Below are 14,678 nucleotides of genomic sequence, written 5' to 3'. Positions count from 1 at the left end.
CCCGCCCCCCAAAATAAAAGATATCTAGAAGAGGTGTTATTAAAACTGCACAGGCTGACCCCATAAGGGCAAGGCTGTGTATACAGATGAGAGGCTGAGTCATGTATGCTCAGTGTCCTGCCAGTTAACCACAGATGTTCTGCTTAGTCATGGATAGGGAGCCACTCTTCAAGGACCAGACTGGGGACAGTTTTGAGGATGGAGTTGCAGAGGGATGGACTCACCTTCCAGAGATGCCTGGGACAGTCACCTGGGCAGGACCTGGGACAGATGCTATCACAGCCAAGTCTCCGTGAGCAGCTGTGGAGTCTCAGGTGTTGGGGTCCCTGTGGCTCTTGGAGCACATTAGGCCTTGCCTCCTCTCTCAACTATGTAAAGATGTCGGTTCTAACTGAATCTGCAAACTCAATGCAAATCCAGTCAGGGGTGGCACATGCCTGTAATCCCAGCACTTAGGAAGCTGAGGCAAGATTTCTGCGAGTTCAAGGACAGCCTGGGTTACATGGAAAGTTTAAATCCAGCCTGGATTACACAGCAAGACCCTGCCTGAAAACAAACGGAAAAACAAACCAAAACAAACCAAAAAACTGAATGCAAATCCAAAATCCCACCAGTTTTTTTTTTTTAGAAACTTATACTCTAAAACATATAGAAAATAAAGTACCAAAATTTATTGCTTTTAAATTAAATAAAAATGGAGATTCTTTGTTGCAGAATCAAGCAAATAGATCAGAAGACCAGATAAAGCTGTATTTGAAATTGGGTAAGGCTGCACACACCTGGTCATAAATTCCTGGTCTTTCAAGAAAAGCCTCCAGGTCTTTCACTAAGGATTATTACTGTCTGGAACTGGCATTTCAAGAATGGATATGAACGCCTGCCTCGCAAGCGCAAGGTCTGGAGTTTGATCCCCAGTACCAAAAAACAAATTAAAAAAAAAAAAAAAAAAAAGAATGGACATGAAGCACTCCGGAGGCTGAAGCAGGAGGATCACCATGAGTTCGAGGCCAGCCTGGGCTACATAGTGAGTTCAAGGTAGGCTGAACTACACAACGAGACCTCATCTCAAAAAAAAAAAAAAAAGAATGAACATTTCAAAGAGAGACATATAGCCTGTGAGGATGCATCCAGCAAACAAGCAGCTCTAGACTCACAACTCAAAGAGGAGGCAGATTGAGCATACAGTGCCTGGCCTCCTTCTCAGGTGGACACTCAGTAAAGCTTTATCTTTTCTTTTTTCAGTACCAGGGATCCAACTCAGGACCTTGCACTTGCCAGGCAAGCATGGTGCCACACATCCCCGGCCCAAGCTTTATCTTTTTGCAAAAACTCATTGCCACAGTATTGACTTCCATGGACATCTGAGATCAAGCCCTTGGTCAACAACATATTCACAGATGGTATGAACATCTTTGTAGAAAACTAATACAATCTACAGAAAAGTTACTAGAACAATTAAACTTGTTTAACAAGGCTGCATGATACAAAATCAATATATACACAAATGGCATTGCAATATGCTACCAACAAACACTTGCAAGTTAAAAATTATAAAATTGCAGTAACACTAAATTATATGAAATACTTGGAGGCAAACAAAAGGTGTAGAAGACCTATACTGACAACTGCAAAATGGTGCTGAGAATTTAAAGAAACACAAATAAATGCATACATATAGCACGTTCACAAGTCAGCTGTCTGTTCCTCCAACTTGGTCTATAGACAAGAACACAATGCCAGTCAAAATGCTCAGAGTTTGTTTTGGGTTTATTTTTTGTGGTAGAAATTGACACTTCTAAAATTTATAAGAAAATGTGGAAGACCTAAAATAGTCAAAATAAACTTTGCAAAAGAACAAAGTTGGAGAAAGAAGTAACACTGCCTGAATTCAAGACTTATTAGAAAGCTACCATAATCAAGGCTGTGGAACTGGCATTTGATGAATAAATAGGAACACTCCAGACATGAACCCACATACGTATGGGCAACAGATTGTTAACAAAAGTCCAAAAGCAGTTTAGTAAAGATAGCACAGTCTTTTCAACAAGTGGTACTGGAACCATTACATACCCATTTTCTAAAAAAAGACCCCTGACTTTGTAATTTTGTAATCTGATGGATGTAATGAGATATAACTTGGTTTGTATTTTTTAGGTTACTGAATCTTTTGCCCACTTGACTACTGGGTTTATCATTTTGTTGTCATTTATAGGCACGTCTTTCGTCATTATAAATAGTAATCCAGTTACTGCTTGATATTGCAAAGCCTTTCTCCTAGAGATTTGTCTTATCTTTGTTAAACCAGATTTTTTTTTTTTTTTTTGGTACCGGGGATCAAACTCAGGTCCTTGCACTTGTGAGGGAGGTGGTGGAACCACTGAGCTAAATCCCTGGCCCTGTTAAACCAGATTTTAAGCAGAATTTTTCCAGATGATGCAGAATTGGTTTTACAAATCTAAAACCAAAGACTCAGATGCAGCAAGTAAGCCATATTCTACGGAAAGCAATAAATGGTTACAATCAGAACCCCTGGGATTGTTTTACGTTTTTGGCTATTTTGAATAGGGCTTCCATAAACATTTGCATACAGGTCTCTGCCTGAACAAATTTTTATTTCAGTGGATATATGGCTACAGTTTAATCATAATTTGATAAGTGGAGTTGCATTCCAAACCACTGTTTTCCCAGAAAATGCAGTCATTAAATTTGCGATGTAAACATCTGCTAAACTATTTCTTACCTTCAAATTACATTATTAAATATCTTTTAGCGTCAGCCCCACTTAGGTCAGAACTTCACCCATTAGTCAATGATTCAAGCAATTTCTTAGCTGAATCATTTAATAGCTTTTGAATGGAGTATTTCCTGTTACTTCTTATGCTGTTCACAATGTACAGGGTGATTAAAATACACAGTGATGTTTAAATGTTAAATTTTTTATTACAGTGAGACACGTTGCCATTAATCCCCCTCAAAATACCCTCACATTGGACACACTTATTCCATTGGTCGCTAATGCAGAAGTTTTAAACTTTTAGGCCTTCAGAATTCTCACAGGCCTTTATTTTGTTCCTATTTACCCAGAAACAGGCAGTCCACAACCACTTCCAATGAGTGATACTTTATAATCACAATGTAAGCCATATATATATATATTTTTTTTTTTTCTTCACAATATATACTGTTGCCCTTGAAAATGTATAGGGTTAGCCTCAACGCTCACAATATGTATCCTGTTCTGTTATGCTCTGTGAATACCCTGTTCCTAAAGAAAGCTCCAACCTCAAGACAGTTACGTTATCGCTCATCCCATGACCACCCCGACTTAAACTACTGTATACAACTCCATTTTATTTTTTTTTAATTTCGGGACCCAGGTCTCTACGAAGCACCTAGCTCCACTGGACCGGCAGGTCAAATAAAGCTTTCCTCCATCTCTTTTGAGTCGGTTTGTCTTTCCCAGTCGATTTCATACAACACTGCCACTTCCTGAAGCAGTTCTGGGAGTCTTCTTTCCAAGTAAAATAATAAAAATGAACTAATAAAAATGAAGTTTAATTTTTTACGACATCCGTACTTGATGACAAACCCACATCGTTCCCGCGAAGGAAGCAGTGGGCTCCTGCAAGCGCGTGCGAGGCAGCTCCAGCACCTGGCTGGGCACCGAGGCAGCCCGGCCAGAAGCTTCCAGAGCCCGGTGCAGCATCACCCGCGGGCCGCGTCGAGTCCCCGAAGGACTTGTGCCCTTCCACCTGGGTGGGTGCGGACCCCGGGCAGCCTCGCCGCTGGGTGGGCACACGGAGCACAGTGAGGGCTCCCTATTCGGCTGAGCTGGGTCCGGCAGGTCTCTCCGCGGCAGAGGCGGAGCGCAGCACTAGAACCGAGCGCCCGGCCAAACTCCAGTCCGACTCCTGCACTCACAGGCCGCAGGCTGACCCGCGCCGGCGGCCGTGGCGTCTCGCGGACACGACGTCGTCTCGCGTGACGTCATCTCCGGGCGCTGCGCGGGCACCTTCGTGATGCACTACGGAAGCCGACGGGCCTCCTCGCGGCGCGCCGTCGCTCCTGCTCCCGGGGGTCAATCCGCAGCCGTCGGCTGGCCGCGCGGCGACCTTCCGCCGCGCGCGTTCTTCCGAGGCTCCGCCCCTCGCCCGCGGGTGCCGCCATGTTGGGGGTCCTCGGCGGGGGCGCGTAGGCGTCCGCACAAGGCGCCGGCCCGCGCGCGCCGTGGCCCCCAAGATGGCGTCCATGCGGGAGAGCGACACGGGCCTGTGGCTGCACAACAAGCTGGGCGCCACGGACGAGCTGTGGGCGCCGCCCAGCATCGCGTCCCTGCTCACGGCCGCCGTCATCGACAACATCCGCCTCTGCTTTCACCGCCTCTCGTCGGCCGTGAAGCTCAAGCTGCTGCTCGGGACGCTGCATCTCCCGCGCCGCGCAGTGGACGAGGTGAGGCGGGGTTGCCGGGCCCTCCTGCCTGCCGGGTCTCTTGGGGCCTGGAACCCCGCCGCCCGGGCCTGACCATTCCGGGTCCCCGGGTCCTCACCCCGCCTGCTCCGCCCGGTCTCGGTTGGGCTGTGGACCGGGAGCCGAACGGCGAGGCGCGGCGGGTAAGCGGGTAGGTGCGGCATGCGGGCCTCCTCGCCCACAACCCGGGTCCGAGGTCACTCTGAAGTCTAACACGCTGGTTTTGCGTGGTTATGGTTAGTGGTTACGTCAGATTTGATTTTTTTTCCTGAAAGATCACAATCGCATCATTCCGTGCGAAATAAACTTGAGCTTTGAAAAACACTGAAACACCGTAGTCGTTTAAATGCTCCCAGCTACTGTTGTATTACTTTTATGTCTTTACGCAGGTTATGATTGGTTTTCGTTGATCCGTAAAGTGCGTGCAACAGTGCGTGGTTCACTTCAGCTAAGGGTTACAGCAGAGCGACCCCTTCTGTAATCCTCACGAGCGGAGAAGTGGAGAAACGGTTACTCCTCAGAACCAGCCCCCATCCCTAATCTCAGCTCTCTCTCCTCTCAGGTGGGGGAATGGGGCACTGCTAAACAGGAGAGTTGGGGTTGCCTAACTTGAATTGATGTTAAGGTATCGTTTTGGGTGTGGTGGGTGTGTCTTTGTGCACCTTGACAGATTGATCCAAGTTGCATTGGACCAGGTTTAATTTTCTCACCTGCATGGTATTCCTTTCTCTGAGCACACACCATTTTATCCGTCCTGGCATGGGGAGACGTTCAGGTTATAGCTAGGTTTTTTCACTGTTGTGAATAATGCTCTTACCCCTGTTATCGTGTGTGTATTTGGATCCTTGTAAGTGCGTGTCTCTAGGGTAGAATACCTAGAGATGGAATTGTAGAGGTATTAGAATTATGCTAAATTGTTTTTCAGAGTTATTACCAAAACGTCAGTCTAGTGGGTACATAAATATTACTAGGTGGTTTTAATTTGTATCTGCTTTGTTACTGCTGTGGACCAAGATCATTTCATGTGTTTATTTGCTTTTTGTGACTTCTCTGTTCCTTAGGGAGGAGGAGGAGAGAGATCTTCCCCTTTAGTACACGTTGTCAGTGTCTCCTGGGCATAGCCTTTCTTAGGAGGAGCAGAAGCTCTTTGTTTTGGGTGGCCAGGTTTGGCTCTGCCTCTAGTTGGTTTTAGGAAATGTAGGCCAGGTCCTGTGCTGTGTCCCCTTGGCAGACTTTTGCCATTCACACTCGGCTCTTCATTCCCCTAGAAGGGGTGATTGTGTGCGGCTGGGAATCGAGTTTTCATGTGGCCCAGCCCTGCTGATGGGAATGGATCTGGATTGTCACTGCTGCGTCGGTGTCTGGTGTCTGTTCTTTGAAGCCATTTGTGGGTCACTGTCCTGATACTGGCCAGGTCAGTTGCTGTCAGCTGACAGGCAGAACAAACCTGTGCTGTTGTTCATGACAGGCTTTTCTTGGTCCTTTGCACCTGCTTGTGTACTTTATATTCACTTCTTAGGTTACATGCACCCTGCTGGGACTCTTAAGACATTTATGAATGTATAGTGGCATCTTCTTAATCATACTGAAACAGGACCTAAAGAAAAACAAATTTTCCCCAGCCTTGGCCCCCTATCACAGCCCCTTTCCTTCCCTTGCAGCTATATAACTCCTTGTTCTGTTACAGATAAAATTGGCAACTATGTCCTATGAACAAAGCTTAAGTCCTCTTGTAAGATTCACAAGGCTGTCTTCTTTCAAGGCTAAATTTAAAAAACCATTTGCCTTTGTCCTGTTTCATGTAAACTTGCTTGCTCTCTTATCACTAGAAAGACCATCCCCTTGGGCCAAATGTATAAAACTGGAATCTTTCCTTTGTTCTCTGTTCTTCCTTTGGATATTAGTCTCTTGAGCCCATGTTCACCTAAAACCTAAATAAATCCTCCTGTTTCCCATTGGTCTCTTGTCTTGGATTCTACAACAGTATGGATGGATTCTTGTAGCTCGTGGATACAGGCATATCTAGGTAGATCCATCATAGTTTTATGATTTTTTTCTGTAGAGGCCTTCCATTTTCTATTCTTACCTGATATTTTCTCATGCTGTTGTAAATAGTACCTATTAAAATTATATTTTCTACTTGATAAATTGAACTGCCGTTGAATTTTAGGTACTGAGTTTGCATAGCTTCTTGCTGGAATCTTACTAATTGCAGTTTTTCTGCAGAATCTTCTTGATTTTGCCGTGTACTTAATATTTAGTTTCTTTTTTGTGTCTTAACTGTGCTCACCAGGACTTTTTTGTGCCACAGTTTTATTTATGATCACACAGGACTTTGACTGTTTTGCCCATATTGTTCCCCCAAAATTCTATTAATTATAAAGGAGGTCTTTTTACTACTTGTTTCCCCACATGGGGTCTTGGTACATTGCCTAGGTTGGTTGAAAACTCCTGCCTCAGCCTCATGAGTGCTGGAAATACAGGCAGGCGCTATAACATTCCACTTGAGTGAGTTTTTAAAACAGCTTGATTGAGGTGTAATTCACACACCTTGCAGTTCACCTTTGAAAATGTACAATGGAGTGATTTTTAAATATTCACAAAATTGATCTCCCTAGTCAGTTTTAAAACCTTTTCGGCACCCCCATTCTGGACTCTGCAGTCCCCCAGTCCTAAGCAACCCCTGACCTACCCTGGACTTCACAGGCTGTGTCCCCCGTGTCCCTCCTGTAACCGTAACACCAGGCATGGTGTTTGCACCTGGCGTCTTTCAGGCAGTGTGTGCTTCAGGGGGCCTCCACCCTGCGGCCCTGTCTGTGCGCCCCTTCCTGCTGCGTGGTGTGTGGGCAGGCCGTCTGTCTGTCCATCCAGTCAGCAGCTGGTGGACATTTAGGTTGTCGCCATTCCTGGCTGTTAGGAATAGTGCTGCTGTGAATGTCTGTGCAGGGCACGCTCAGTGCCCTTGCTGCACACCTAGGAGTGTGTGAATGGGGTGCGTGAGCTGCAGTTTGTCTGCTGGATTTTGGTATTGAAGGTGTTGTCCTACCATTATACAGGAGTTGTGTCCCATGTATTTTTCTTTGAAAATTGTGTTTAATAGGGGAATTATTTGTTCATAAATGGTAGAACTCGATAGTGAAGCCTACTGCCTGGGATTTTTTTTTATGGGAAGACTTTTGAGCATTGATATTTTGGTTTTACATTCCTAAGTTTAAGTTTTGATTGTATATTTTTCTAGGAATTTTGCCATTTCTGATAATGTTCGGTGTATTAGCAGTGAGTAGTTAATGATGTCCTTTGGCCTCAATGTCAGAGCGCAGGTAGGGACACTCCCCTTTCCATTTTTCCTGTTCTTGACCCATCTCATCAGATGTTTGTCACTTAGGAGACTTTTCAGAGTAGCAACTTTTTTTTGGTATTGGGGATTGAACTCAGGACCTTGCGGTTGCGAGGCAGGCGGTGGAACCACTGAGCTAAATCCCCGGTCCCAGAGCATCGACTTTTGATTTGTTTCCCTAATTTTTGCATAATTTTTTTTCTTTTTCCTAAGCTGTTAAGAAGCAAACCTCATTTTTTAAGCCTTCTTTTCCTCTTTTTTCCTGGGGATTGAGCCCAGGCCCTTCCATATGCTAGGCCAGTGCTCTACCGCTGAGCCATAAAAGTTTGAGAGAAGGGATTTCACTAAACTTCTCAGTCTGGGTTTGAATTTGTGATCCTCCCTCAGCCTCCCAGGTGGCTGGGGTTACAGGCAGGTGTGTGCCACTGCATCCAGCTCTTTTTGAATATTTGCATATAAGGCCATGGATATTCTTCTGATTACAGCTTTAGTTGCGTTCCAAACGTTTGATACATGGGATTAAGTTCCAGTATTTTCAAATTTCTGTGATATTTTTTACCAACTCCTGTGTAGTTTAGAAATGCCTCTTTTTTTTTTTGGTACAGCGGATTGAACTCGGGTCCTTGTGCTTGCGCAGCAGGCGGTGAAACCACTGAGCTAAATCCCTGGCCCTAGAAATGCCTCTTAATTCCCACACATTCAAAGGGAAGAGGTTTTAGTTTTTTGTTTTAGTGATTTCTACCTGTATCGAGGTCTTGTCAGAAAATATAGTCCAGATTATTTCATTTGCTTGAAGTTTAGGATTTGCCTGGTGGAAAATACATGGTTGGTCTTTGCAGACGCTGTGAGCCAGCCTGGTGAGCATGTGCGTTCTCCAGTGCTGGGATGGCTCGAGTGCTCGGTAGACCTCCTTTGCTCAGCTGTGCTGTGTGGGGCGCTGGACGCTCACCGCACTGCTGTCAGTGAGAGGGAACGGCACCCGCTTGACAGTTACAGTTGTCTGCTGGGCTGCTCCATGGATCGTCACGCGGAGATCCCTGTGTTTGGCAATTCCATCCTTCTGTTGGCTTCAGCCTGGCTCTCCTAGATCTCCTCCAGCAGCACCCTTATGCACGTATCCAGAATAGTGTTGGGCCCGGATGTCTGGACACCCGTGCGCTGGTCAGGTGAACGGAATTAGCAGTATCACCTCGCAGCATCTGTGGCAGCTTGTGTGGTGATGAGATTCTGGCTCGAGCTCACTTGGTTTGTGCTGGCTTTTCTGGTACTGGGGATTGGACTTAGAGCCTCCTTGCCTGTGCTAAGTGAATGCTCTTCCACTGAGCTGCACCCCACCCACTGTAGTTCTTAAAAGCTACATAAAGCACAGCTCTTAGCCAGAGCCAGTGATGAGCAGGAGAGGGGGCAGCGATGTGGAATTTTAGTTGACTGGGTGAGGGTTCTGAGTGGGGTGGAGCCCGCCCCCCTCCGCCCTCCATCCCTCCCCTCCCTCGGGCCATTCCCACCCGGCTCCCCCTGCCTGTACTCCTGCCTGTGGCAAGGGTGGGCATGGCTGATTGTGCCGAGGAGCGGTGGAGGCACCTGCCCGCTGTGGTGCTCCCTGTGCCGCCCCGGCCAGCCTCACACCCAGGCTGCCCCCGAAGTGGGTTCCTGGGAGACAGTGGCAGGGCCAGGTGCTGGGGAGCTGGGTGGGGGTGCAGAGGTGTGTGGGGCACCTTCCTGTGTGCGCAGCAGGCCCTTCGGTGCCATGGTGTCCCCTCTCTCGCAGATGAAGGTCGCCCTCGTGGAGATCATCCAGCTCGCCTGCTTGGACTCGGACCCCTGGGTCCTCATGGTTGCCGACATCCTGAAGTCCTTCCCTGACACGGGGTCACTCAACCTTGATCTTGAGGAGCAGAACCCCAACGTTCACGATATTTTGGGAGAGCTTAGAGAAAAGGGTATGTGGGGGCTGTTCCTGCTGCAGGGTCGACCGTGCTCTGCGTGGTGTGGAAACGCAGCCTGGCCGAGAGGCTGGCGTGTCCTGAGTTCCATCCCCACTGCTTGGGCGCAGGCACCAGGGCTGTGCCCAGAGTGGGCCTCAGACCCTTGCGGTCTCAGCAAGCTGGGTCAGAAAGTGGTGGGTGGCTTTGAAGAATGCTGGGGAGCATTGGTGCCCTGCGTGTCGCCCCTCCTTTGGAGGACAGGCCCGCCACCCCTGGGGAGCAGCCGCTGTGCCCCGAGCCCCTGCAGATGGGCCAGGCCTGGGCCGGAAGGCTGCACCTGGGCCAGGATGGGGCGGCCGAGGCCAAGCTTGTGTGCTTTCCACATGGTGCAGCTGCTCAGCCTGCACGGAGGCTGCTGCGAGTCCCTTGGGCAGGGCCCAGGGCGCCTCCTGTCCCCGGGAGGCAATGTTTTTGCTCCAAGTAGCATTGTCACTTGTTTCAGCAGCAGGAACCCCTGTCATCTCCCTCAGGGGTTACTGAGCTGCAGCCCCCGGTGACCTCATGGCCCCAGGAAGCATGTGTGGGGGTCTTGTCCCCAGAGGGTGCCCCGAGCCCTCAGGGGCCTGCTGTCGACCTGCTGCTGGGGCATCTAGGGTCGCAGGGCACAGTCGTCCCCGCCGATGGCCCTGGGGAGGCCAGAGCCTGCTGGACTCTTCCTGCGGCTGGGGGCGCCCCTGACAGGCGTCTCCGCAGTGGGCGAATGTGAGGCGTCCGCCATGCTGCCACTGGAGTGCCAGTACCTGAACAAGAATGCCCTGACCACACTGGCCGGGCCGCTCACGCCGCCTGTGAAGCACTTCCAGCTGAAGCGCAAGCCCAAGAGCGCCACCCTGCGCGCCGAGCTGCTGCAGAAGTGTGAGTGTCGCCTGTGGCCTGCTGCGCTGCTGCGGCCGGGGCTTTTGGTTTTCACTTAGTCTTTCCTGATTTCTAAGACTTTTAAGAGACCAGTGTGCCAGCGGTGGCAGCACATGCTTGCAATCCCAGCTGCTCCGGAGGCTGAGGCAGGATGGTTGTTGGAGGCTGGCCTGGGGAAGGTAGTGAGAGCCCATCTCAGAAGCAGACGTGGGTTTTAGGAGCTGTTTCATTTTGAGTAGTCATGGAGTGGACTTGACTGACACATGTGCCCTGTACCAGGAGTCTGAGGGAGCCTCAGGGCAGCATCTGCGACTGCTGGCAGGAAGAGCAGCGTCTGGCACTGTTCCGAGGCTCTGAGGGGCCCGGGTGCTGGGCCACCCTAGAGTCCCTGTTGGCCTGCCTCAGACCCGAAGGGCGGCGGGGCTGGGCACGCCGCTGTGTGGGAGAGCGCTCACTTGCCCCCTCGCCCCCTCGCCGGTCACCTCGGCCTGTGGCTGTTTGTGCATCTGTGAGGGGAAACCTAGGCCGAGCACCGTGGGAGCCCAAGGGACTGCGTGGGAGACGCTGTCCCCCTGACACTTGTGACCCCTCTGCAGCCACCGAGACAGCGCAGCAACTGAAGAGGAGCACGGGGGTGCCGTTCCACGCCAAGGGCCGCGGGCTCCTCCGCAAGATGGACACCACGAGTGAGGCCACGGGGCCCCAGGACAGCTGCCTTCCGGACCTGCAGTGTCCGCGGGGTGGACAGGCTTAGCGGGGTGAAGGGTGCTGCCAAGGGAATGGGCCCCCAGGCCAGACCCAGGCCCTCGCTGTGCCTGCTGGCCAGGCCTGTTGCCCTGACTCCTCTGCCCTTGAGGAGGAGGAGGAGGAGGAGGAGGAGGAGGAGGAGGAGGAGGAGCCGGCAGAGCCCTGACAAGGCCCTGGGGCAGGGCCGCACCCACTGTTCAGTGCTGCAGGGAGAGCCCCCACGCACGCACGCACACACGCACACACGCACAAGACCCTGTCCTCCCCTCGCTGACAGCACCCTCCCTGCAGCCCCGCTCAAAGGCATCCCGAAGCAGGCGCCCTTCCGGAGCCCCACCACACCCAGCGTCTTTAGCCCTGCCGGGAACCGGACCCCGATCCCACCGTCGAGGACCCCGCTGCGGAAGGAAAGGGGTGTGAAGGTGGGCCCCGGCCCTGCTCTGCGCGCGGGTTGGGCCCTGGGCCTGCACACAGCCCTGAGTGTGCTCTCTTGTTGCAGCTCCTCGACATCTCTGAGCTGGACACAGTGGGCGCCGGCCGTGAGGCGAAGCGGCGGAGGAAGACGCTGGGTGTGTAGGCCCCCCGCCTGGCGGTGGCTGGGTGGGTGGCCAGGTGGGGCTCCCTTTGCTCTACCTGACCCAGCTTTCTTGCCAAGGCCCAAGGCCCCCATTTGTCAGCCCGGTGACTTCCTCACCCCAAGTCCAGGGGTCCCTGACGAGAACACGTCTTTGCACACAGATGCAGAGGTGGTGGAGAAGTCGGCCAAGGAGGAGACAGTCGTGGAGAATGCCACCCCGGACTATGCAGCCGGCCTTGTGTCCACACAGGTAGGGCTCTGTGCAGCGCAGTCTCCAGCCACCGCCGCCTCAGCATCTGCCACAGGCTGTGGTGAAGCCAAGCAGGTGCCCTCCTGCTGCAGCTGCGCATCCTGGGAAGGTGGCATTGCTGCGTGCAGTTGCGTGTGTGCATGAGAGGCGGCGTGGCCGAGGCCCTGGCGTGGCGTCCCCTGCCGCGCGTGCCAGAGGGGTGCCAGGTGGGTGAGGGGCCCGAGCACTCCCCAAGTAGCAGCTGTGTCACGGGTGGGCTTCCTCCTACGGTGGCGGAGCTGTTTGCTAGAGTGCGTGCATCTGACCGAGTGCTTTGGTGGTAAGGCAGGTAGTGCTGACCCTCCTCTGTCCAGCAATGGTGTGGGAGCCCCCTCCTAAGGACTCTGGGGGCTGGGGACAGGGCCAAACTCTTGCTGTCACCCTGGAAGCTGGGCCTCTGCTGGGAGTGACTGTGGCCTCTGTCTTCCAGAAACTCGGGCCTCTGAGCAGTGAGCCCGCACTGCCATCTACCAGCTACCTGCCCTCCACACCCAGTGTGGTCCCTGCGTCCTCCTATGTCCCCAGCTCCGAGGCGCCCCAAGGTGAGCGGGCCACAAGGTTGGGCAGCCTCCCCAACCTGCTCCTCAGTGCAGCCGCCCAGTGCAGCTCAGCACATCCACTCAGGGTGGCCTTGCCCAGGTGGGCAGCTACAGGTCCAGAGTCCGATCTCCGTGGTGTCACCCTCGGTCCCCAGTTGGTGTCCCCAAGCCCTTGTGGCCCCAGGGTTCCTGGAGGAGCCGACCATGGGCTGGGCCCTGCTCTCCTAGCTGGGAGGTTACTGGGCAGGGGTGGGCTCACCTCAGGCTGGCAGGAGGGCCCTGGGGACATTGCTGTGGTCTGGTCTGTGGGTGGGGAACCTGCCTCAGGCAGTGAAGGGGCCTGGGGACAGCAGTGCAGGTGACCTGAAGAGGGCTGGGCAGGGCTCCGGAGATCCCTCAGTGGCCCTGTGCCCTGCAGGGCCACCGTCCCGAGAAGCCAGCCTGCAGGCCAGCCGGCCACCCGAGGAGCCCGGGACCCCGAGCCCCGCGCTGCCGGCACAGTTCAAGCAGAGGGCACCCATGTACAACAGCTGTCTGGGCCCAGCTGCGCCAACACCTGCAGCGCCCACCTCTCCCCTGACGCCCACCACGCAGCCGGCTGTGGCCCCCGCTGCCCAGACACCCCCTGTGGCCATGGTGGCCCCGCAGACCCAGCCCTCTGCCCAGCCACAGCCCAAGAAGAACCTGTCCCTCACGGTAGGCGTTCTGCTGGGCCTGTGGGTCCCAGCAGGGTGGCAGGGCCGTGCCGACTTGCTGGCCTGGGCACCCACGCCTCCCTTGTCCACAGCGAGAGCAGATGTTCGCTGCGCAGGAGATGTTCAAGACAGCCAACAAGGTCACGCGGCCCGAGAAGGCCCTCATCCTGGGGTTCATGGCAGGGTCCCGAGGTATGTCCCGTGGCACCCCTGCGGCGTGGGTGGGCGGGCCCTTGGCCCCGCGCCCTGCCCAGACATCCCTGTCCCCGCAGAGAACCCGTGCCAGGAGCAGGGGGACGTGATCCAGATCAAGCTCAGCGAGCACACAGAAGACCTGCCCAAGGCTGATGGCCAGGGCAGCACCACCATGCTGGTGGACACGGTGTTTGAGATGAACTACGCCACGGGCCAGTGGACACGCTTCAAGAAGTACAAGCCCATGACCAACGTGTCCTGAGGCCGCCTGGCTCATGGCCCTGCCTTCTGGGTTCTGAGGGACAGACTGGCCACCCACATCCTGCTGGCCCTGGCCTGTTTAAGTCTTCAATTGTTTCTCTGAGGTGTTTGGGGCTTATCTTTCATATTTTATTATGGGTTACTTTTTGTGTGATCAGAGTACTTTTTTGGATTCAATATTACATTTTTCAACGTTGAAGTTAAACCAAAAAAGTTACAACTTCCTAATCTAGTGCCTGTTAAGACTTTTACCTTTCTCGTTTTTTCCTGAAAGAAATCCTGCTGAGTGCGAGGCCTTCTTACTACTGTGACGCCCTCCCCGTGAGGCTGAGGGGCCCAGAGGTGGTGTGGTGCTGACGAGGATGGCCAGGAATGGGCCTAGCAGCGCCAAGCTGGAGCTGCCGGGCCCCGCCCGCCCATGCCTGCAGCTTATATTTGTCTTTTGTAGTCGTGGACGTTGGCCGGTCTCCAGGACCTGCTCGCGTAAGACCGGATTAAAGTTGAGCTTTTCTACAGGAGGCTGCCAGGGCTGTTTCAGACCAGCTGACCGAGCTCAGTGCACAGCCTCTTCCGGGGCAGCTGCCAGAACCCAGGGGGACGGGGTCGCAGGCCCTGGTGGGAGGCAGAGAGCTTGGGGGCTGCCTGGGTGCCCTGCCACAGGGCTGGGACACAGACAGCTGCCCCACTCCCTTCCTTCACCCTTAGTGGGAAACTTCTGCACTGTCGGGACT

General features: G+C 52.8%; 1 protein-coding gene across 2 annotated transcripts; it reads left to right on the top strand.

Annotated features, from left to right (window-relative positions):
- The first annotated feature begins 1,076 nt into the window (after positions 1 to 1,076).
- Positions 1,077 to 14,460, top strand: Nelfa (negative elongation factor complex member A). 2 transcript variants are annotated; one of them, XM_004847399.4, is made up of 12 exons: positions 1,089 to 4,449; positions 4,857 to 5,029; positions 9,573 to 9,744; positions 10,483 to 10,644; positions 11,241 to 11,330; positions 11,683 to 11,813; positions 11,891 to 11,960; positions 12,130 to 12,218; positions 12,688 to 12,799; positions 13,215 to 13,492; positions 13,584 to 13,683; positions 13,764 to 14,460. In XM_004847399.4, exons 3-12 carry the CDS (start codon positions 9,573 to 9,575, stop codon positions 13,946 to 13,948), a joined length of 1,389 nt encoding a protein of 462 aa, XP_004847456.1. In that variant the 5' UTR covers positions 1,089 to 4,449; positions 4,857 to 5,029; the 3' UTR covers positions 13,949 to 14,460. The 2 variants fall into 2 exon arrangements, with proteins under 2 accessions (XP_004847457.1, XP_004847456.1); XM_004847400.4 differs by lacking the exon at positions 4,857 to 5,029 and having other exon boundaries at positions 1,077 to 4,449.
- The last annotated feature ends 218 nt before the right edge of the window (positions 14,461 to 14,678 follow it).

Source organism: Heterocephalus glaber, unplaced genomic scaffold, assembly GCF_053883595.1.
Source record: "Heterocephalus glaber isolate CG9 unplaced genomic scaffold, H.glaber_assembly_v1.0 deba00001509, whole genome shotgun sequence".
NCBI lineage: Eukaryota > Metazoa > Chordata > Mammalia > Rodentia > Bathyergidae > Heterocephalus > Heterocephalus glaber.
The sequence above is the reverse complement of the archived record's forward strand: the minus strand, read 5'-3'. Positions and strand labels throughout refer to the sequence as shown.

What these genes read in the sequence shown, in the direction of transcription:
- Nelfa (XM_004847400.4), top strand. Translation starts at nt 4,240, where the DNA reads ATGGCGTCCATGCGGGAGAGCGACACGGGCCTGTGGCTGCACAACAAG. An exon ending in CGCCGAGCTGCTGCAGAAGT is followed by an intron (nt 10,645 to 11,240) that starts GTGAGTGTCGCC and finishes ACCCCTCTGCAG; the next exon opens with CCACCGAGACAGCGCAGCAA. An exon ending in GGAAGGAAAGGGGTGTGAAG is followed by an intron (nt 11,814 to 11,890) that starts GTGGGCCCCGGC and finishes CTCTTGTTGCAG; the next exon opens with CTCCTCGACATCTCTGAGCT.